General features: G+C 37.1%; 2 protein-coding genes across 5 annotated transcripts; both read left to right on the top strand.

The window, feature by feature from the left end:
* Window positions 1-50: 50 nt before the first annotated feature.
* mtf1 (metal-regulatory transcription factor 1) lies at window positions 51-17805 on the top strand. 3 transcript variants are annotated; one of them, XM_027011035.2, is made up of 11 exons: window positions 52-315; window positions 1850-2361; window positions 5358-5596; window positions 7408-7539; window positions 10208-10281; window positions 11409-11542; window positions 12182-12259; window positions 12785-12887; window positions 12984-13561; window positions 14116-14173; window positions 14320-17805. In XM_027011035.2, the coding sequence occupies exons 2-11, from the start codon at window positions 1900-1902 to the stop codon at window positions 14769-14771; spliced, it is 2310 nt and encodes a 769-aa protein (XP_026866836.2). In that variant the 5' UTR covers window positions 52-315; window positions 1850-1899; the 3' UTR covers window positions 14772-17805. The 3 variants fall into 3 exon arrangements, with proteins under 3 accessions (XP_026866833.2, XP_026866836.2, XP_026866834.2); XM_027011032.2 differs by having other exon boundaries at window positions 51-315; window positions 12785-13561; XM_027011033.2 differs by having other exon boundaries at window positions 195-291; window positions 12785-13561.
* A 1440-nt stretch (window positions 17806-19245) lies between these two features.
* Window positions 19246-21413, top strand: yrdc (yrdC N(6)-threonylcarbamoyltransferase domain containing). Of its 2 annotated transcripts, XM_027011036.2 has the most exons (6): window positions 19246-19484; window positions 19598-19793; window positions 19866-19980; window positions 20086-20205; window positions 20307-20437; window positions 20629-21413. In XM_027011036.2, exons 1-6 carry the CDS (start codon window positions 19325-19327, stop codon window positions 20693-20695), a joined length of 789 nt encoding a protein of 262 aa, XP_026866837.2. In that variant the 5' UTR covers window positions 19246-19324; the 3' UTR covers window positions 20696-21413. The 2 variants fall into 2 exon arrangements, with proteins under 2 accessions (XP_026866837.2, XP_026866838.2); XM_027011037.2 differs by lacking the exon at window positions 20086-20205.
* Window positions 21414-22011: the final 598 nt, after the last annotated feature.

The following is a 22011-nucleotide window of genomic DNA, read 5'->3' as shown; positions in this document are numbered from 1 at the left end:
ATTACACTAACTGTCCTTGTTCTTTGACTTACAGTGCTTCTGTGTCTGGTCATTATTCAGCATTGATCAAAATTAGAAGTAAACTTAATTTAATTTTGAGGAGTACTTGTATTATTATACGGTACTTAAATAAGACATTAAAATATTGCGATCGAGATTATCATCACTAAACAGTATCGATAGTCATTTCCCAAGATGCTTCAGTTGGAGGAACTGGAATTTTACGTTGTTCAATCATGGTACCACTGGGGAGGGGAAGGGAAGAAAGTACCAGTGACCAGAATTATACAGGTATTTTGCGTTTAGTTAATACAGGTAAGTTAAATTACCATGTTAATGTTTAGAGTATATTGGCATATGATTGTGTTATAGTGTTGTTTTGCCTGGTTGTCTTATCACGGTCCGCTGAGTTTGTGTTTACCCGTCAGCGCTAATCAGTGAACCAGTTGGCTAGCTTTAACCGAAGCAGCCTAATTTGAGTTGTTTAGCTGGCTTCATTTTTAATACTTTTAGGTTATGTTGATTAATAATTGGTCACAGTATTTACAGAACATTTGGGCATTCTGCTGATATCTTGCCTTGTGTTAAAATGTTCACTGAAATCGTAACCTAGATAACCTATGATCGTAGGCTACTATAATTTAGCTAGACCGCTAAAGCTTGTATCCCCTGTCAAAGCAAGATAGGATAGCTAGCGTTAGCAAATTCTAATCTGCTGAATGAGCCGTCTAATTTAGCTAACTAGCTAGCGTTAGTTTGGTATCGTATAGCTACAATTTCTTGTTGAAGCACACTTCATAGTTAGCTACTTGGTTGAGTTTTGTTAAAGCTATATTGCTGTCAAATTGACATCGAGTTAATGCATTGAGTCTGTGGCACACTAATGAATTCAGTAATTCTCTACGTTATAGCATGACGACAATGTCAATCCTAGCTAAGATTGGTTAGCTGACTAGCTAGCAGATAATTGTGCTAACCTTTTTACCCATTTAGCTAGCTAGCTAGTCGGTATGACTTACTTGCTCAACCTAACAGTCTCACTAATCTTTAAACCACAACGTATAAAAGAAAGTTAAGATTTAACTTCATCGAAATTGTTGGCAACAATAGCAGTTCCATTTGTCATTACAGATGTGATACAGACAGCTAGCTAGCTAGTGACATCGATAGTCTTCAAGGTCCTGTGGCTGTCAAAACTTCGAAAGTTCTAGAATCTACTAGACATGTCGTAGCTAGCGTTAGTTTGAAAACTGTTCAGCATGTCAAAACTCTTTAAACCATTCGGTCGTTCTGTTTAAAAACAACTAAACAAACACTACTGAATGAAATTAGTGTTAGCTGATCACTAACAGTGCGAGTTCCCTTACCAAATATTCTGCTTAGAAAGAGGAGCAGTTAAGTCCGTTTGTTTTTATTAAATCACGTGTTGAAGGCTGCACATGTTTATAGTTAGGAAATAGTTATTTGTTTCTGTCATATGTAATAATAACATGCCAGCAATATCCAAGGTGTCCCTGAACTGGTTTCCTATTTCGCTGACATCGTTTGTTTTGTTTTGGAACAGTTAGTTACTCCTCAATGACAATAGCCGAAAAATATTCTGTCTGCTTGGCCCAATGTCTTGTAAGTTTAAACTGTGAGTTATTGGTAACTTTTTAAATCTTTGAAAGTAAACCAAAATTGCTAGGCCAATACTGATTACAATGAAGAAATCTTTGAAATATGTATATCTATCTATACATCTGTCCATCCATTAAACCATTCAAATGACTTGAAAAGAATACCTGACAGTTGCCCAAACAACTATGAAGAGGATTGATTTGTCATTTATTTGTTTAATTGTTTTAAGCAATTACAACCACGTGGATAAGTGCATAGGACTGTGGCCTTATCGAGATCATGGGTGAGAATGGCCCTCTCACAGACACATCCATGTTCTTTGAGGATGATGAAGAGGAGGTCGACAGACTGGCCAGAGAGGAGGAGGAGGAGAATGACAAAATGGTTGATTCTGACAAAGAGGATGGCCTAATGCCCGAACCCTCATCTTCAGGAAGGGTGTATGATCGTACCACGGTACTTATTGAGCAGGACCCTATCCACCTGGATGAGGAGGGAGAAGAGGATGTCCACTGTGGGACAGATGAAGATGGTGTGACATTTCTGGCCGATGGAGAAGAGGAGGGGTCCCTGGCCTTTATGGCTGACCCAGACACTATGGCCCAGGGCTATGTGCATCACACCATCTCACCCGACCAGATCCAGTTCATCATCAACCCTGGGTCCACCCCCATGCCCCGCAACATCGAAGGAGCCACTCTCACTCTACACTCAGAGTGCCCAGAGACTAAGCAGAGAGAGGTAAGGTCTTCAGCTGGGTAGAACTTGGTTAAAAATTCACAGAATATGCTCTTCTCACAATGTTCCATCATATGAGGCAGCCATGTGCTTTGGGCAAGAGCTGTAAATCTCTTTTTGCTCACTGCAACATTTGGAATTCTTTTGTTCTTTTCTTTTAGGGATTCCCCCAACATTATAAGATGGTCTGTTAGATAACATGTAAAGGGGAATCTCAAGGAGATCATAATGCCCTTGAGGCCCCTGCTTCCACATGGTTGCATGTGACAGGTTTTTATCCTGACATCTCTCTCAGCTGGTGCTGCAACAAACCCCATGGTCATTGAATCAGCTAAAATCCAAAGCACCAAGATTACAACTCTTTCTAGTCATTTTATAAGGTATCTCTTTCATGTGATAAGCGGTACTATATCCACTTTGCAAATATAGCGGTTTAGTGTGCTGAATCATCCGTCTTGTTTCATTTTGTTCCAGTTTGTTCTGCCTAATCTTGGTTCAGCCTGCAGTCCTGTTGTTTGCAATGCATTTCTCTGTCATCTATTTCCAGTTAAAACCTTATATCAAAATTACCTTTGCTACATTCTGTTTATTTGGTTACAACAGATACATATTTTACATATATAATTTTTATTATTATTATTATTATTATTATTTTTGTAGTACACCAGTTAGTAGGCATCAGGCATTTTGATGAGGGTGGTTGTGTAGTATAAACTGTTAGTATGTAATGGATCTGAAGTTGGTTGTCACTTGAGTTTTCTGGGTGGGGGGAGGGTGGGGCCTAATTTATTAGGCTACTTGATGTCTACATTGGGGAAAGGGATTGGTGGGGGGGAGTTAAGCTGGCATCACCTGTTTAAGGTAATGGACAAAGGGAGCATTTGAGGGGTTAGGTAACCTAAATTATTCAGCTTGTTCCATTTCACTCTAGTTTGTTCTGCCTGATCAAGATCCAGCTCTTTTGGCTATATTTTTATTGGGTAGTCATGATTTTTTTTGAGACAATGTAAGCATGTTTTCCACAGGTTATGTTTGCAGAGGAAAAAAAGCTTTTTTTTTTGCTTTTTTTTTTTTTTACTATTTCTGTTGTCCCTGGGGTAATTTTTGGGATAAACCTTTGCATTTATTTATGCACTACTCCTATTTTGTGGCCTCCTGCAAGCTTTTGTTGTTCCTTTCATTCATTCTGCTTTAGTATAACTAATTTAATGTTATCATCACATCTGATCCAATGGATGTTACCAGAATACATCTTAATTTGCATCGCAGGCAAATGCAAATAACTCCTTTGTGTTCTCAGCCTGTGGGAATGATGTAAAGCGCTGTTTGTTCAGTATGTTACTGTGTAGGAGGAGATGGCTCATATACAACACTCACTCCTCCATTTAGAAATGACTGATATAGGGAAGTGAAAACTGTTTTCAGAATTTATAAATTGATCAAAAAAGAAGGAAAACACTGGGGTTAATATTGTTATATAGGTAAAGATTTATGTGAAATTGCCATTGATAATGAAACATTCAGTGGTTGTAAACAATAATAATTGTAAAACTGAAAACAATACTGTAAAACAAAACAGTATTGAAGTAATCATTATGGGTGAACATATTTAAACAAAAGCTATTAGAATTTGTAGGAAGTCAATTTAACTTGCTTACAGCTGCTGTGAATAAGTTTGAGAATAGAATGGACTGAAAAATTAGAACAAATACTTTTACCAGGCTACTACCCGACCTCTCCACTGTTCTCCATCCCATCCTTCAAAGCCCCTCCGTGCAGAGGGTGCTGCTGTGTACGTTGTTAAATATCAACATTGCTGGGCAACAAACAAGCAGAAACAAATCTTACAGACATGAAAAGTAAACTACAGCAGTATCTATTCTTTAAAAGAACTACCATACACTTATTTCGATGCTTAATGTTTGTTCAGTAACAGAAACTGTCAAAATAGTGTTAAATAAGCAGTAAGTAATTTATGAGAACATTTAACTTTGAGAGCACAGACACACATACACACACACACAGCAGAAACACCAAAACAATTTGACTGCCTGGGCAAAGATATTTTCAGCAGCATCTAAATAAAATAATGCTAACCAGTAGTCTTGGCACCGACTACACATTAGACAACGTTAACCTAACTGCATCATCACAGTAAAATGAGACCATTACCATCTTCGCTTTGAGGTTAAATTGTATATTTAATTCATCTTTTTTCTTTTTTGGAAATCAAAAAAATCAAGCAGGGGTAATTGGCTACCTGTCGAGCAGAAATGAGACTAAGTTCAGAATTTTGAATCTCATTAAATACTATTTTGAGATAAATGGCTTCGGCTGTGTCCCCCACCATAGACTGAAGTGGTATTTTTATTTATTTGTTTGATTATTCTTCAAATTTTTGTGGACATTTAGTTGATACATTTATTTAGTTGAGGCATTTTTTTAAATTTAAAAATAAGTGCACTGCAAACCGATTAGAGCATGTAGTATTTAAATACAGATAATGCAGACAGTAACCAAAAAAGATTAACATAAAATGAACATTTTGCATCTTAATTTTTTGTTACTATTAAACTGTAAGTCATAAACTGCAATAATCCTCAACAGCCACATGATATTGGCCGTCATCCTTCCTGCTCTTTAAATATTGACTAGGCATTGGCCATTGAAAAACCTGTATCGGTTGACCACTACTTTCAGGTCCCATAGTGCTTTTCACCTCTGAAAAGCCACTCTGATATTTATCCTACTTTTATCTGAGGCTCAGTCTAATTTATTGTTTTTAATTTGCTTTTCTTCATGTCATCAGGGAATCATCTGTTTAACATTGCTTATGTTGGCTAGCAGCCTACATGTCCAAGGAGGGATGAGTAAAAATTTTTAATTGATTGTGGTTCATCTGCCACTTCTGTGCAAAGTTCCTCAGCATCACATCAGAAAATCATTTATGGCTGCTTTGTCAATCTCTGTGTTCCTAATGGCATTCATATCTCATGCAGGTGAAGAGGTACCAGTGCACATTTGAGGGCTGTACGCGCACCTACAGCACAGCCGGAAATCTGCGGACACATCAGAAAACGCATCGTGGTGAATATACCTTTGTGTGCAACCAGCAGGGCTGCGGAAAAGCCTTCCTCACCTCCTACAGCCTAAAGATCCATGTTCGCGTCCACACTAAGGAGAAGCCCTTTGAGTGTGACGTACAGGGTTGTGAGAAGGCCTTCAACACACTCTACAGGTGAGGCTCTCTACAGCAGAGTTGCCAACTGAGCAGGATTGCAATTGTTACAGGTACTGTTCCTCTGACAGGTTGCAATGTCTGTAATCAAAGAAGTGTCTTAACTGTCTGAGTTCTATTCTTCAAAGAAGGTATTTAAGTAGTATTAGTAATATGATTTTGATATGCCTTGTTTCACAAATGCGAGTTCCATCCAAAAGATAAAGCTGTAAGCCGTTAGCAACTAAGATAATAGTAACATAATAGCTAGTTAGATTAGCTCAGGCACATTGACATCTGAGTCAGTCACACGGTGGTGAATGCAAATAACACACAGGAACTAGAAGACCTACCTGCTTCTTTAAAATCATGTGTGTGGGAAAATTTTGGGTTCCCCATGAGCTGTGACAGCGAGTGCTGGACAAGGATGGTGTGTTTGCATCATAGGGTATATGTGCGGAAACACACAAACGTGTTAACACATTCAGGGGCGTCATCCAGATGTGCCAATCATTTAAATATTATATTTACCTGTTAGGCAGACACTCTTATCTAAAGTGGCATACAATTATGTTTCAGAGGTAAGGAAATGCCCAAGAATTCCTAATGGTATAGCACGGTGCATTTGGCCAAACGGATTGAACCCATATCCCCCACGGGAGTGGCAGAATTTCAATGGCTTAGACTTAAGATTTAAATGTTGAAATGTAGCATAAGTGAAGCAAATTGAATGTTCCTTATTATTCTATTTATTTTGTACCTTTTATAATAGATGGTTTTCAGTTGTGTAGCAAATTGTGACCTATTGCCTTTTGTTTTTATCAGCCTTACATAGAGTTATGCCAAACATCTATACCATACCAGATGTTCTATCAAGGGAATAGAACTTACTTGAACTTATTCTGACTAGACATTAAGGTCTATGGTACCGTTACACCCCAGAAGTCACATTTCGGTTCACACACAATTTGGACATCACGGTTATGTACAGGTTCGATACAACAGGAAAAAAAAACAACAACAAAAGCCGCCAAATGCGTGAACTACGTTGCTTTATATTTAATTTGAACAGACATGGTACAAGTTAGTTTGTTCCACCTTTTGTTGTATAGTTCCCTCCTGAGGTATTTGGTGCAGCCTGCAGTGTATTAAGCAGTAAAATGTAAACAGTGAACATACACCCTCTCATAGATCATATTTTTTATGTAGGCCACTTATCCAGAGCAGAAAGGTTGACACTGGGAGCCTCACAGAGGCTGCATGTTTAACAGATTTCAAGATCACAGAAAGGAATGGTTGGAGTTATGACATCAACTCATTCCCTTTGCAGCCTATATAGCTAAAAGAAAATGTAGTTGGAGTCAAATAGATACACACACTTGCTGGTGCTGGATTCTTCATTTGTGAAATACTGACTTAAGTTCACAGCATATTGATTCAGTATAATGTTTGAAATTTACAAGCTCACTAACTGATTCATTGAGATCATCTAGTCCCTATGCTATGAAAATATTTCATGGTGTCTGGTTCACCAAAACGCCTAACTACTATTAGTTTACTATTGCATAATAGTATGTTATATCAGTACAAAGCAAAGAATACATTGGCTTATGTATGGTTAAAAAAAAAAATTAAAAAGTAAAACAAACAAACAAAAACAAAAAAATAAATAGCATTTTAGAGTCATAATATTTTAGTGACTGTTGAACAAGGCTTTATTCCTCTAAATTATGTTGTTAATGAAAGTTTTAATAATAATTTTCATTAACCATGCTTGGATGTGTCTTTTGGGACACAGGCTTTTCCTGACTGTTGGAATGCTCTTTCATCAGGCTGAAAGCGCATCAACGGTTGCACACAGGAAAGACGTTTAACTGTGAATCAGAAGGATGCACCAAGTATTTTACCACACTCAGTGACCTGAGGAAGCACATTCGTACTCACACAGGGGAGAAGCCATTTCGGTGAGTTTACACACTTTAGTACTATTCAGATGGAATTAGTTTTCTGGACATGTGTCTATAAAGAAATTGTACCACAGGACCCCTGTATTGTTTATGAACAGTTTGCATGGCATAAATTATGGAGATGGGAGTAACTACTCAGTTGCCTTTTTCTGTCACACAAAAAATACATAATGCATAGTTTTTGCTGGTCATCACTACAAAACATTATTGCTGCATGAAGTATTAATTAAATATATTTATATAAGGCTGTTATGAACTAGAAGACTTAGATTTGATCTAGTATCATTACTCCTCCATTACCCTATGCATATATTTAATAAATATGATATTTAATAAAATTGATATTTCAACTTATACTAACAATAACTTTGGTTTGAACATTGGCAGGCTACATAAATGTAGTAGAATCTGCCTAAAGCTACCAGAAGTGTAGAACGTAGATCTTTAGGCCGTAGGAGGTGAGAAAGGCCTTTGGCAACATAATGTCAAAGTATATAATGCAAGAAATGCTTCCTCAGCATCTCTATGCTTCTCTATGCTTCCTCAAGCAATTCTATGCTTGAGAGAAAGTACAAAAGCATCTCTATGCTTCCTCAAGCAATTCTATGCTTGAGAGAAAGTACAAAAGCTCCTTTTCAATGGCATATGATGGAATGTTTCCTGACATGACAATTTGCAAGGGATTTAAATAACCTGGTGTTCTTTTAACTGTGATTTTATAAATAAAGAAATAATTTTTTTAAAGCACTGGAATCTTTACTAATGCTGGAGTACACAGTCCACTAAAATGACTGACATAACAGATTCTGGCAGGACTAAATTAACTGAGGAACCTGGGTAATAATTACATTACCCCACCTCACCAAGTAAAACTAATCTAGTTCGAACAGGCCTGTATGCACTACATTAGTGTAAATGCTTTCAAAACAGTGACACTTTTGTTAACAACCTTTAAATCAAACAGCATTATTTTTTCTTCCTTCAGAGTGTTTCTCCATCATGTTCTCAATAATACAGACTGTTTAAGCAATTATAACACAAGAAGGGGTGTGTTACAAGAAATATTACAGCTTGTGCCATAGATCAAATTACAGCTATGATGTTATTCACAATAACACACAAACCCGAGTGTTCATACTTGGAATTTAACGTGCGTCTGCCGTCACACTCTCCCTCAGAGTGGTATCTCAGTGGTCAAGGTACTTGACTAGTAATCAGAAAGTTGCCAGTTCAAGTCCCACCTCTGCCAACTAGCCACTTAACCCTCATTTGCTCAAGTTGTATTCATACATAATTGTAAGTTGCTTTGGATAAAAGCATCAGCTAAATTCCATAAATGTTAATGCATGCTAGCCATTACTTAGCAACACATCAGTGATCATGATATACTAAAAAAAAAAAAAAAATGTTGATAACGATGATAAGCTTTTGGTATTTTTACTCAAGGATAGATTTAACAGCCTGTAACAGAGCAGAAATAAACACAACAGCATCTAGCCAGTGAGTCAGTTTTGGCTTGCACATCAAAGTACACACCTATTTCCTACTACAAAGCTTTGTTTGAGCTACCGTAACTGAACAAGGCTGTGAAAACTAGGGAAAATGAGTGGAACCAGCGAGTGGCACAAAAGCAAAAGTGAACTTGAAATGTCCTGCAAAGCAAAGGAGATTCCTGACAAAAAAGTTACCATATCAGTTCTATGGAAGTGTCTTGGATATTTGAAAATTGATGAAGCACAGATTAAGACGGACTGCAAAATATGTTGGTTGGTGCAAAACAAGACAGGAAACAGCAAAACTTTTTGACAAATCTTTTTGCAGCCCATGATTTGTCCATCCATGTTTTAATTTGCCCAGTAGGGCTTTACCAAAATAACAAATTTTGTCATCTTTTGCAGCCATTATCCCATATGAAAAGCAATTTAAAATGAGCAAGGATATAACGAGCACAGTGTCAATGATGTAACAAGTGCAGATGTAGCATATTGACTGGTTTACAGTGTTTGCACAATTTCCATTACATTCTAAATACAGAATGTTTATATTTTTGCAAATAATCTGTATTCTAAAGTTTAACTAATTTAGGCCTCAGTCATTAAAAAGATAATCTCCAAGATGGCAGCATTATCAAATTATATGTTGTCATAAATATCGATATTGGTCAATATGGGGAAAGATTTATTGTGGTCATGTTTTTTGCCATACTGCCAAGCCCTACTTCCAGTCCTGAGCCTTTCTATGGAATTGTCAGAAAGTCACAAAGCAACAAATCTACAAGGCCCATAACATCACATCTTCTCTACAGTGTTGTAATGTTGGATGAATGGTTTCACCATCCTGCATTTAGGCTTGGTTCTAGAACCATCTGAGCATCTCTTCTCTACTTTCCACATTGTTCTTTCTTCCTTCTTCTCTATCTATATCCAGGCTCACTATGAAGACTGCCAACTTCTACATATCAGTTCAATGTTGATGCTTATTTTGAGGAAATGTGTGTCAAAACAAGGGAAATCATTTTCCTTATTTATGGAAATATTGATTTATTTTTTTAATAATTTTAGAATAAAGATTTTTAGCATGTCTGTGTAAACAATGGAAATGAACAATGGAAATATGGGGATGTATATGACCATTCTTGTTCAGTGCACTATCACCTTCTCTCCAGATGTGATCATAATGGCTGCGGTAAAGCGTTTGCTGCTAGTCACCACCTGAAAACACACGTGCGGACACACACTGGTAAGACTGTGTTTCATCATTTTAACTTTCACAGAAAGAGGAACGGCATTACCACTTACGAGACAAGTCAGTCTGTTCTATTGTTTCACTGACACACCAGACTGTCAAAATGAGGCAAGGTGTAGTGCATTATGTACATTTGAAATGTTCACAAACTTAAGAGAGAAAACAAATCTGAAGATACTAGACAATCACTGGCTCCTTGCAACAAAACTAAGTAAATAAAAATGTCTCTTTGATTGATTGGGGGGGGGAGTGCGTGTGCCTGTGCTTGTATGTATGTCATCTCCCCAACATCTTTTTTTTGCCCTCATATAGCCCCATATCATCACACTCCTCCCACTGTGCTTCATAGTCAGGACTGTGCATTCATTGTGGTACTCCTGACTGTGTTTATGACAGACATACTGGACCTCATCAAATGTATCTTGATCTCATCTGACCAAAGAATGTACAATATTCATCAGGCTTCTTTACTGTGTTCGTTTCATGCAAAGTTTAATCTTGCAGTTTTGTGCCAAACTGGTTTGTTTTTTTGTTTTTTTTTGTTTTGTTTTTTTTTGTTTTTTTGTTTTTTCTTCTTCTATGCCATCCCTAGAGACTGACTTTCTGCAATGTCCTTTGGACTGTCTGAATCAGATTTTTCAGTGCCTCTGGCAATTATTTTCCCTGTGGATCCATGATGCAGACATGCATATAGACAGCCCAGGGGTCCAAAATTGAGTTATTTTGTTTGTGATCATTTAATAACCATGTTAATGCAGCAGAAGTGAATATACCTGTGATCACTGTTAGTTAGAAAACCTGTGATCATTGAAACAAAATGGAGTACACTTGTGTTTTTCAATTAGCCTAACTGCATGAAGTTTGTATTTTGGGTCCTGTCTTTTCAATATAGTCTTTCTAAAGTATTTTTTTTATTTTGCATATAAGAAAATAGTGTAGTGTTATTTGTTAACTTAGAAATAAGGGAATTATTAAGAAGTGATACAGTTTTGAATCATTTGACATTTAAGTGATATTGTACAGGGGTGAACTTAGTTATGTTGTATACCCTGCATGCATGCCTATATTTTTCCTCCCAGTGTATAGAAGCTCCATTTTCTTTCTCCCTGATTCCTCTACAGGAGAAAAGCCCTTTTTCTGCCCTAGTGACGGCTGTGAGAAGACATTCAGTTCACAGTACAGTCTGAAGAGTCACATTCGTGGCCATGATAAGGGTCCACCTTACACAGTTAACCTCAACCATCCTCTCTCAGAGGTGAATTGCTTCTCTTTCATTTCTGAACACAAAATGTGTGAAAAGAGGGTAGGGGAGGGGGAGGGGAGGGGAGGGGAAACATTCATTACATGATAGTTTTCAGTGACTCTGGTACTAGAGGGATGGACCAAACCTTGCTGGATGCTGGTCCTCCAAAAGTTGGAAACCCTGCTTTTGAAAATACACCCACAATTGCACTTCTGAAACACTTGTTTAAAACACTCAAATTATGCTTAATCCTCTCTAAATGGCAGCAAGTCATACATAACTATATAGTACACTCAACTTTGTTACATATTTGGATGGATAATGTGTATAAGTTAAGATTTTAGATTAACTACCCAAATAGAAGTTATAGATATAAATATATATGCACACCAACCACAAGTGTGTGTGTGTGTGTGTGTGTGTGTGTGTATATGTATGTTTGTGTGTGTGTGTGTATATATGTATGTGTGTGTGTGTGTGTGTGTGTGTGTGTGTGTGTATATATGTATGTGTGTGTGTGTGTATATATATATATATATATATATATATATCATCACAAAACAGTTTGTCTTTTGTGGTGTACACTAGTTGTATTTTTCACTGATTAGCAGGCTTTGCAAGCTTAATAGATCCTCTCGTTGGTAATTACAGGATGCAAATCACTCGTTGTGCCTCAGTGATTTGAGCCTCATTTCTACAGACTCTGAGCTCCGTGAGAATGTCAGCAATGTGAGTATTTTCATTTCTGGGAACATTTTCTTCATATCTCTGAACCCCTAAAATCAACATCTACCTGTTTGGCAAAATAATATTTATCTTACTTTATTCAAAATGACAGTTGGAGGCAGCACAAAGTATTTGGGAACAGGGTTTTTTATTCTTCTTTTCCGTCTTAATTTTCTTCTTTTCATTGATTGTTTTTGTCCTGTATTGTGAATCTGCAGCCAACTATATGATTCAAATGTGAGAATTTTATTGTCTTAAAACTGTAAACTAACAGATTTTGAGTTATCCCAGTGCAAAATTCACAAGGTGCCAATGCTTTATGATGCAATTATGGAAAAATATTTTGGCTGGCAGAAAATGTAAGGGTCTGGTGGATCTTCCTGCCACAGCAGTATCTGAAGCAAAAACTTCAGACCCTGATAAAATAATATCATTGAGCTGTTTATGTAATAATATAATTTAGCTTTTTAGCATTTGTCATCCATTGTTCATTTGTCTGCCTCTCACCACACAATGTACATATTACAGTCTCAGAACTTGGACCTGAATAATGTCACTCCTGTGAGGATATTTGAACTAATGTTCCAAAGCCCTGAAAACAGTATCAGTCAAGATGAGGCAAATCCTTCAGGCAAGTACCTCACAAGATTCATTATGTTTTGTGCTATGTTTCCTATATGTGCCATGTATGCCATCACTATCTTGCGTTGTTTTTCTGCACTTCCAGATAACTATGTGGAGACTTACGGCTTGGAGACACCATCGCAGCCAGCTGTGTCTGATGCATCTGCTCTCCTTTCCTTCTCTCAGCTGCATTCATCCTCCTCTTCATCTAGCTCTCTTTCAACCCCAGTCTTAGAGGCTTCCACTCAGCCTGGTTCTTCATCTTCTCAAACAGCCTCTGGTACAAGCAGCTCTACGTCTACCCCTCCACAGTCTGCCCCCTTCCCCTCGGTTCTCCATAATTCACTGCAGACACCAGAAGTGCCCGCTCCCCTTGCATCCAGTGCTACCCAACACTATGCACCAGTGTTGCCACCAGCCCTGGCCAGCTCCTTGCCAGTTTCTGCCCCAGCTGTGGTCAGCATCTCCAGCCCTGCCTCAGCGACAACCATCAACACAGGGGCAGCAGCAGTCGTAACGCACACAGTGCCTTTAGCAGCTAGCACCAGCCTAGCTCCTGCGCCCACCATCACCATTGCACCCACGCAGGGCCTACTACAGCCCAGCCTCGTCATGGCTGACCAGAACTTGCAGTGGATTCTTAGCAGTGCTGCCAATGCACAGCACAACTCTGAACAGCAGGTTGGTGTCAGGCACAGTTGTGAGGTACACAATTCCTGCCAATTCATGTCCTACCTTTTTTGATTGTGCTTTATATAAATATAATGCAGAACCAAAATGGGTTATCTTCAGTAATTGGAGTGTAATAGTGAAATCTACCTGAATTCACCTTGAGATTAGAGCTGAATGATTTGGGGGAAAATATCTAATTGTGATTTTTCTGACCAGGTGATTAACTATGTTCTGGAAATAAAACTTAGTTTGCATTCATGGCCACATATCTAATATCTTCCCAGCATAATTCAAAACTTACCTTGCTCCTAAATTAATCAGAAGAAATTGTACTACCTTTTATGTAATTGGTGCTGTTATATGTGTAATTATTGTTATGGTGGAATTATGAATAAAATGTAAAGTTGAAAAAATAATCTTGACATTTTTAATAACATATATTTAAGACTCCAGCTCTTGAAGCTAAAAAACTGCATTTCAGTTGCATCTATACATTTCTATTTCAGTATAAAATTGATTAATCATTCTGCTCTTTTGTTCTATATGACATTTCTTCTACTTAGGGCCCCAAAGTGGAGAAGGTCTTCTTTACAACAGCCATACCTGTAGGCGGACATTCAGGTATGATCAAATGTGCATCTGTTATTTGCAATTCACTTGTCATGTAGCTGTTGTGACTGTTTCTGCAATAATATAGAGATATAAATGCTTGAGGAAGAGTAACTGCTGTTGTGTATGTGATGGGTTTTTTGTTTCATGTGCCTTAGGGAACCCTGTGCAGCAAATAGGCCTTAGTGTCCCAGTCATCATCATTAAGCAGGAGGAAGCTTGCCAATGTCAGTGTGCATGCAGAGACTCAGCTAAAGAAAGGAGCTCCAGCCTCAGTGCTGCCTCCTCACAGCAGGAGCCGAAAGACACTTCTATGCCTCCTGTCCCTCCCCCTCCTCCTCCGCCACCTCCGCCCCTGCAGGTTTCACAGTGCTGTGCTTCCAAAGGGAGCTCTGTTTTTTCCCCACAACAGCACCCGCCTGCGAACACCTCTGCCTCAACTCAGACATTCCACAGTGAGCCCCTAGCTTCCAACCCTTCCACAGACAGCCTGGCTGGTGTCGATGTGGTGGACCTCCTCAGCCCAGAGACGACAGCTAACATTGAGGCTCTGTTAATGGTTGCTGATGACTTCTCCATGGGTGAGGGCAGCAGTAACAATGACACCTAGAGGAAACTAAGAAAGTACTTCACCACCCCTGCCCTGCCAAGTCACTTCTTTGCCTCACCCTTGGGTCTTAATTGGCCCTGACATCTCTTTATTTCTTATGAAGTTTTGATCCAGTGCATAAGTCATGTTTATAAGTATAAAAATGCTTATCTAGGATCAATTTAAGTAATGATTATATGGATGGGGGAGCCAATCCTAGAGGCTTATTATATGTGAGCCTTGAGCTAATATTTTAGTCACAGTGCATTGAGATTCATTTCAGTATGTACTTTAGGCAGCCTTGCAGACAAGGAGCTCTCCCCTCTGACAACAAAATGCGTGTTAGTCATTTGTCTGAAATTATTTTACCTTTTGCACTGTATTACAGTAGATGTCCCAAGCTACCTTATAATTTGCTAATAGTCTGTTTAAACCAGTATAACAATCATATAGCTAGGCAGTTAAATGAATAATAGCACATCACAAAGAAAGATTATAAGGATGAAGCAAATGTGGGTTGTAAAACATGAATATTAGACAAGGGGCATCTCTTAACTTTTAAGAGTAAAAGCAATATTGTAAATCTTAAATATTCAGAGGAATAAAACACTTTGTCAGATTGAATCAGACTACTTAGTATAGTTTGGAGTAGAATGGGCAGATTTTAAAGGTACAGGACAGTTACCAGAGTCAAGAAATCAAAGCACTGAGGAGTGTTGAACTAAGCAAGATGATATAAACCTTCACCAAGCATAAGATTTTTTAGACCAACTACACTGAAATTTCACAACTTAAAATTTTCACATGTGAATGACCAGAATATACTGCATGTCAACTTAATTGGCATGTCCAGCACTTTGAAAGGAAAGCAAAGCCCTTTCAGTTATTGCAGTCTTTTTACACCCACCACATGCCATGATATAGGAATGGTATTTTATGTGTAATTGAATAGAAGAACTACAGTACCCAAGAAATGTGATTCAGATATAATCTTGAAGCAGTTTCTGTCAACAGAAGGTGACAAATTGCTTGCCTTTAAAATATGTCTGATAGGTATGTTTGGTTGGTTGCCTGAAACTTTGGTATTTAATTTTTAAATGTTAATTTATTAAAATACTTAATTTCTATCATCTGATCAATGCAGTGCATATTATACATAATTTAGCTCTTATTTTTCACCATATCTTGGTGGACCAGGTTATGTCTTTTGTTTTTATCTGCTTAATGTGTATTGCTTCTTTTATTTTTTTCTTCTTGCCTTTGGGTTGCAGGTCAGGCATGTTAATGGAGCTGGAGTTACCCAGCCCTGTTCCTGCTGTGGCGTTACAGATTTCAGCCTTTGTTTAACTCTTCTGCCTTTATTTAAACCCATGTACATCTATTTATGGCCTGCTCAGGGATATAAAAAATTGAGGTAGAAACATCTGTGCTGTCCCTGAAACAACATAAAATGAACAGAAGTGTAAGAGCTTCATCTGTTGTCTTACAACTGTGTGCACATTACCAAACCCAGGTTTAGATAATCCAGAAAACAATTAGTTAACTTGCCTGCACCCGTACACCTCCCTGTTCATACACCACTGCTGTATAGAGAGGTTCTAAGGAGCTGATTTTAATGTAAATATAATGTAGTACATTTGAAATTATAAATGTTTAAACCTTTAGATTGTATTTGTATTTTTGTATAGAACCGGGGGGGGTGGGGAGGTCACACTTTGGGTTTAAAATGGAGGATATGACAATGCACTGCCCTTTTTTTTTTGCGCAACCCAACTGGTCACCAGTTCACCATGCAGTAATGCTTGTAATGTTTGTTTTTTGAAGAAATATTTTCATGTTTGGATATGGTGTGCTGGTGTGCATTATGGCATTAAATATCTTACCATATTCCCCAGATCTACTCTTGATAACACTGCCTTACAGCTTTGATACAGGGAGATTTTATATATATATATATACACACACGCACTTAGCTGTACATCATTTGATATTTGCTTCAAACTTGTCAAAGCTCAACAGTCCTCACAGACACTAGTAAAATGCCTCTCATTACAACATGGCATTCAAGAAAAGAAAATTGGTTAAATCATACATTTTATTTTGGGATCGTTTGAGTCAGTGCCATGAAATTGTTACTCAGTTGTAAAAATTGTTAACCATAAATTTACTTCTAAAGTGTATGCACATAGTTACCTCACAATACACATGGAGACAGAGTCTGTCAGTTTAACATGTTGGTTCTTTCTTCTAAAATATTCCCAGGATTTTGACAGACTAAAAAGAAATCTGCTTGTGAATGATTGTGCCAGTTAAGACATATGGTATGTCTTTTTAGTATGAAGAGTGTTTGGACAAAAGTTATAGGATTATTCAATTTTTACATGCTCAGAAATGAGTATCCTGGTGGAAATTCACTTTACTGTCTAAATGAGGAGAACTCCTGGGATAATTTTCCTCTTCATTTCCTTCCCACAATGATACAAATTGAGTCCAAAAACTACTTGGAAGTTATATGAACTTAGAGTATTATACGTTACATGCATGCATTTTCTTCCCTTTTTTTGTTATAGTGAGATCTATGCAAAATGTACATTTCCCATACTTCATGAGCCCCTATTACTCAACCAAGTTTCAGCTCTTTGTAAATACCATATTAAGTAACCTTTTGCTTCATTGTTGTGAGTCACCACTAGTTTAAATCAATTAACTACATAGACTGCATAAGGCATGCTACTCTGCAGGATGTGAAATATCCAGTCTCTAAAGGTGGCTTAAGGTAGTCAGGAGCTAGCCATTTATACTCATCCCTTTTAATCTTCTGTTTCATATGACTGACCTAGGTATTACATTCTAATGTTTATATGGGCATTGTAATCTTTTGGTAGTTGTCTTTTTACAGATGTTTTGTGGTGCCCAAAACATTGTTGTTAGCACATGTAGTTCAATAGGCAATCTTCACACAAGTCAGTAATTCTGTTGTAAGAATTGCCATTTTCAAATTTCTGGTTGACCTTTGGATTAAAGTTGTACATGAACCCTTGTATCTTTTAAGCAACCATTAAGTCCAGAGTTCATCCTTTTAACCAACCTAGTTCAAGCCACTGGTTCTTTTTAAATCCATCTTTCTTTTAACATTTATTATTGTTTCATTTATCCAAAAGTTATTCAGCTAAAAGAAAATGGTAGCATGGGTTGTAAAATTAGAGGAATGGTGCAAGAGTTATCAGATGGGGAAAACATGCTTCCACCAGACCACCTTTTGGGTATCAAGTGTGAACAAAATATAATGGAGCTGTATTTTTAAAAGGAGTGTATGGTTTGTTTAAAAAAAACAACAAAAAAAACCACTTGTTTTGTATAAAGTATTATGGCAAAGTAATAACTTTTTGAATTAAGCAATATATGAGTGAAATCTTGACATTTGCCTTCATTAACTTGTCATTCATTGCAAGATTATTTATTGAAATATCAAAGCACAATGAAGATTAAGAATTTAAGATACCAATTGTAGAGAAAAAACAAATCATCTTAATTACTCTGCTCTTGAAATGATGCATCACAGAGGCCTTTTTCCTGCAAATATTTCAACAGAGTGACAATTTAAATAAAATCGTCCAGATTGGATGTGGTAAATTTAAAAAAAATTTAAAAAAAAAAAAAAAAAAAAACATTTTACCTTTACAATTCTCTGAATGGCTACGAGATCTTTAAAGACTGCGTCACATAACGTTATCCTTTCTTTCATCACCGCCATAGATGTATCTAGAACTTCAAGAGCATCTTGGAACTGAAAGACACAGGTCTGATATAATTAATTTAATCAAATATCTTCTACAAATTAATTAGATCTTCAAAAATAAATCTCACCTGAATTTGAGGAGAATCTGTCTGCTTATTGGAATCATCACGGTCTATCTGTTTATCTGTAATAAGTAAAAGGTAATGCAAATCAAGGCTTAGCTTTATTTATTGATATATAAATCAGTTTAATCGTGTTGCTCACCTACATACGTCGCCATTAGCAATTTAGAATACAAAAAAATAACTGCGTATTTATTTACTCTAGCTAATAGAGCTAACTGGCTACACATGTTAATTGCTTGTCGTTGATTGACGCTAAACCAGGACAGGGTTTTATTGACGCGTTTGATGTGTACAATTTCTGGTGTGGCATTTTGCAAAGTAAAAATATTCTGTGCTGTTAATGGAGAATAATCCATAAGCAAGAGAGTTATCTTTCCCTTGAAAAACTTGTCTGTAGTTTCAGAAAGTTTGATCATAAGGGTTTGAGAAGTCAGATACTACACACTTTATGTGACTTACGTTCGCAAGTTTCAACCCGTAGGAAATCTGCAATATTCTACAAGCAAACGGTCTGTTTCTATAAATTCTGTAACTATCAATGAGATATTGTTGTAGTTATTTGACGCTTGATTAGCTAACTAGGACTGTGCGAGCTGTAACTTATTGACATAGGTCTTTTATTTTGGAAATACTAAGGATTGCTATAGCCGGCTTCACTGAGTTTACTACGAAAGGCCAGGATGCGGTCACGTTACTGAATATAGTAATCTATGAGCTTGTACGGTTTTGTTCGTACTTTATTTTTATCACATGTATACCCTCATAACCTGGCCAGGATAGAAGCTATGTGTAAAGAACTTAAGGCAACGGTTCTACGTTTATTACCGCAAGCTTCAAATGGGCCACTGTCGCAAATCGGGGACAAACAAGGTAGGTCCCGCTAATATTAGCCGATGCACAAAATGAGGCAATACAACTAGTGTATGGTCTGTTGGCTGGCTAATGAATTAAACACATTCTTTTGTTTCCTTCATATAATCCAGATAGACTACAAATCCTGAAATCAACAGCAAAGGCGTTAAAAGATGGAAACGTTGTGGCAGTTCCTACAGACACAATTTATGGTTTGGCTTGCTTGGCTCAAAACTCAGCAGCCATTGAGAAGTTGTATAATATCAAAGGGAGAAATGTCAATAAACCTTTAGCCATTTGTGTCGGAGAAGTACAAGACATATATAAGTGAGTTTTCTACCATTTCATTTGGCTCCCTTGTTTGAATTATTACATCCTGATTGTATATTTTGTTTTCAGGTATTGTAAAGTGGTTGTAAAAGAAGAGCTTCTTAATGATCTGTTTCCTGGTCCAGTAACACTGGTCCTTGAAAGGTCTGCCACACTGAACTCGGACCTCAATCCATTTACTAAGGTGATGCCTCATGTAAATGCACTATATTTTTACAATATCTGGCAAGCACATTATCTATATCTTTGAATTGTCACACTACTGTGTGTGTGTTTGACTGATCCATAGCTTGTAGGAGTCCGCATCCCAGACCACCCATTTATAAGACGCTTGTGTCAGATGTGTAATGAGCCACTTGCTCTAACAAGTGCTAATGTTAGTAATCAGGCCAGCACTGTTGCTGTTCATGTGAGTAAAGAACTTGATTACAGCTTTGCCCTCTACTCAAGGGATCAGATGTGGATATGCTTTTATTGTGGATTTGCTTTCATTATATCCTGCAAAATTAGGAGTTTGAGGAACTGTGGCCAAGCCTGGCCGTTGTAGTAGATGGTGGACCTATTGCAGACCAGAGTCGCCTGGGCTCAACAGTGGTAGACCTCTCTGTCCCTGACAAATATCGTATCATAAGAACTGGCTGGTGAGCATCCTCCTCTAAACAAAAATATCAACTTTTTAATTGTTAAAATCTAAATATTTATGGCTAATAAATTACACGTACTACCCTTGCTGTTAATACTATGTTAATCCTTTATTCTTATTTCCACTCACAAATGTAATAATTGTGGATTTTCCATGTTTAACCATTTGTGTGTTTTCTTTTTCTCACAGCGCATGTTTGGCCACAGTTGATGTACTTGAGAACAAATGTGGATTATCAAAGGATTATTTTAGTTAATACGTTTTTAGATCTCCACTGCCTATCTGATGTGCACAACCCATGAATGTTTAACACAGGCCAAGAAAATTCTAAGTATTTGGATGTAGAACCCAACTGAAAGTAGCCAGAAAATCTCAGGAAATTGGATCATACTCATCAATGAGAATATTAACCTATTACCTATTGGATTTTACACTTTGACATGATTGGGGATATCTTGGGCTTTTACTTAAGAGTAAATCATACATTTTTGGGACTTTATCCACTATGAAGGTGACGCACTGAAACAAAGTTGGTAAATCTTTTTATTTCCTTCTAGGCCCGTCTCTCAGCACATCGAAGTGTTTAATACTTTTGTTGGTGGATAATAATGGAATCATTATTTTCTCATAACACAGAATATTGGACTTTTAGCATCAAATTTGCAACTAGCAGGAAGTGTTTTCCTTTTTTTTTTTCTTTTTTTTTTTTTTTCATTCAATCTTTTATTTATTTGCATTTGATATACCGTACTCTCTGGAAGAGTTGTTGAAAATTTAAACAAAAGATGGATCTAATGTGAATGGTGCAAGTAACACTGCTCTGTTTCATTGAGGACCAAAGATGCTTCATTTATTCATCTGACTGTACACAGTTTTGGTTAGTTCTGCAATATTGCAAATGTCAGTAATCAGTGCCAGTTTGTTTAATAGAATGTATGTAAACTAATACAAATTAAAGTACATCTTAATCCATTTACTTTGTACACTGATTTGTTTATTTGTACATTGTTTTGTTTTTTTGAAGAGGCTGCTTCCTCACTCATTTCACCAGGAAGGTTGATTTTGTGGTGTTTCAGGACTTTAAAAATGCCATTATAGTTTGATGTTTTAAAAACAAGCAGCTTTAAACATATTTTGTGTCATGTTTACCATTTATTCAATGAAATACCTGGATGATCTAATCCCCCTATTTTTTTGGGTTGCCATTACTTGGAATAACAAAATTCTTCTGTGTGCTAAATTTATTGACTTCCATGGGGAAATTACAGGAAATGTGTATTAAGTAAGGCTGCACATAGAAAAGATTAATTTTATTTAGTGTGCTAACATTTATTGCTCATATTCGAGTAAATCCCAAGTGCCTTGAAATTATGGAGGCTATATCTGACTGTATTTATTATATATTTACAATATTAGAAGTTGACAAGAATAGATTTTACACTTGAAGAGCTAACTGGCTTCAAACATATTTTAGAGCCATGTCAGAGTAGTTTGTCAAATTTCTCATTTGCAGAAAAAAAAAAAAAATAGCATCCAGGAAAGGTCTATTTCGTTGAGATCTCCAGATGTCGG

Source organism: Electrophorus electricus, chromosome 10, assembly GCF_013358815.1.
Source record: "Electrophorus electricus isolate fEleEle1 chromosome 10, fEleEle1.pri, whole genome shotgun sequence".
Taxonomy (NCBI): Eukaryota; Metazoa; Chordata; class Actinopteri; order Gymnotiformes; family Gymnotidae; genus Electrophorus; species Electrophorus electricus.
This window is presented reverse-complemented; position numbering and strand designations above follow the sequence as displayed.

Coding starts and splice junctions, on each gene's coding strand:
- mtf1 (XM_027011032.2), top strand. CDS start 1,900: ATGGGTGAGAATGGCCCTCTCACAGACACATCCATGTTCTTTGAGGAT. Junction 7,540..10,207: donor ACAGGGGAGAAGCCATTTCG/GTGAGTTTACAC, acceptor CCTTCTCTCCAG/ATGTGATCATAATGGCTGCG. Junction 14,174..14,319: donor ACCTGTAGGCGGACATTCAG/GTATGATCAAAT, acceptor CATGTGCCTTAG/GGAACCCTGTGCAGCAAATA.
- yrdc (XM_027011036.2), top strand. CDS start 19,325: ATGAGCTTGTACGGTTTTGTTCGTACTTTATTTTTATCACATGTATAC. Junction 19,485..19,597: donor GCAAATCGGGGACAAACAAG/GTAGGTCCCGCT, acceptor CATATAATCCAG/ATAGACTACAAATCCTGAAA. Junction 20,438..20,628: donor CGTATCATAAGAACTGGCTG/GTGAGCATCCTC, acceptor TTTTTCTCACAG/CGCATGTTTGGCCACAGTTG.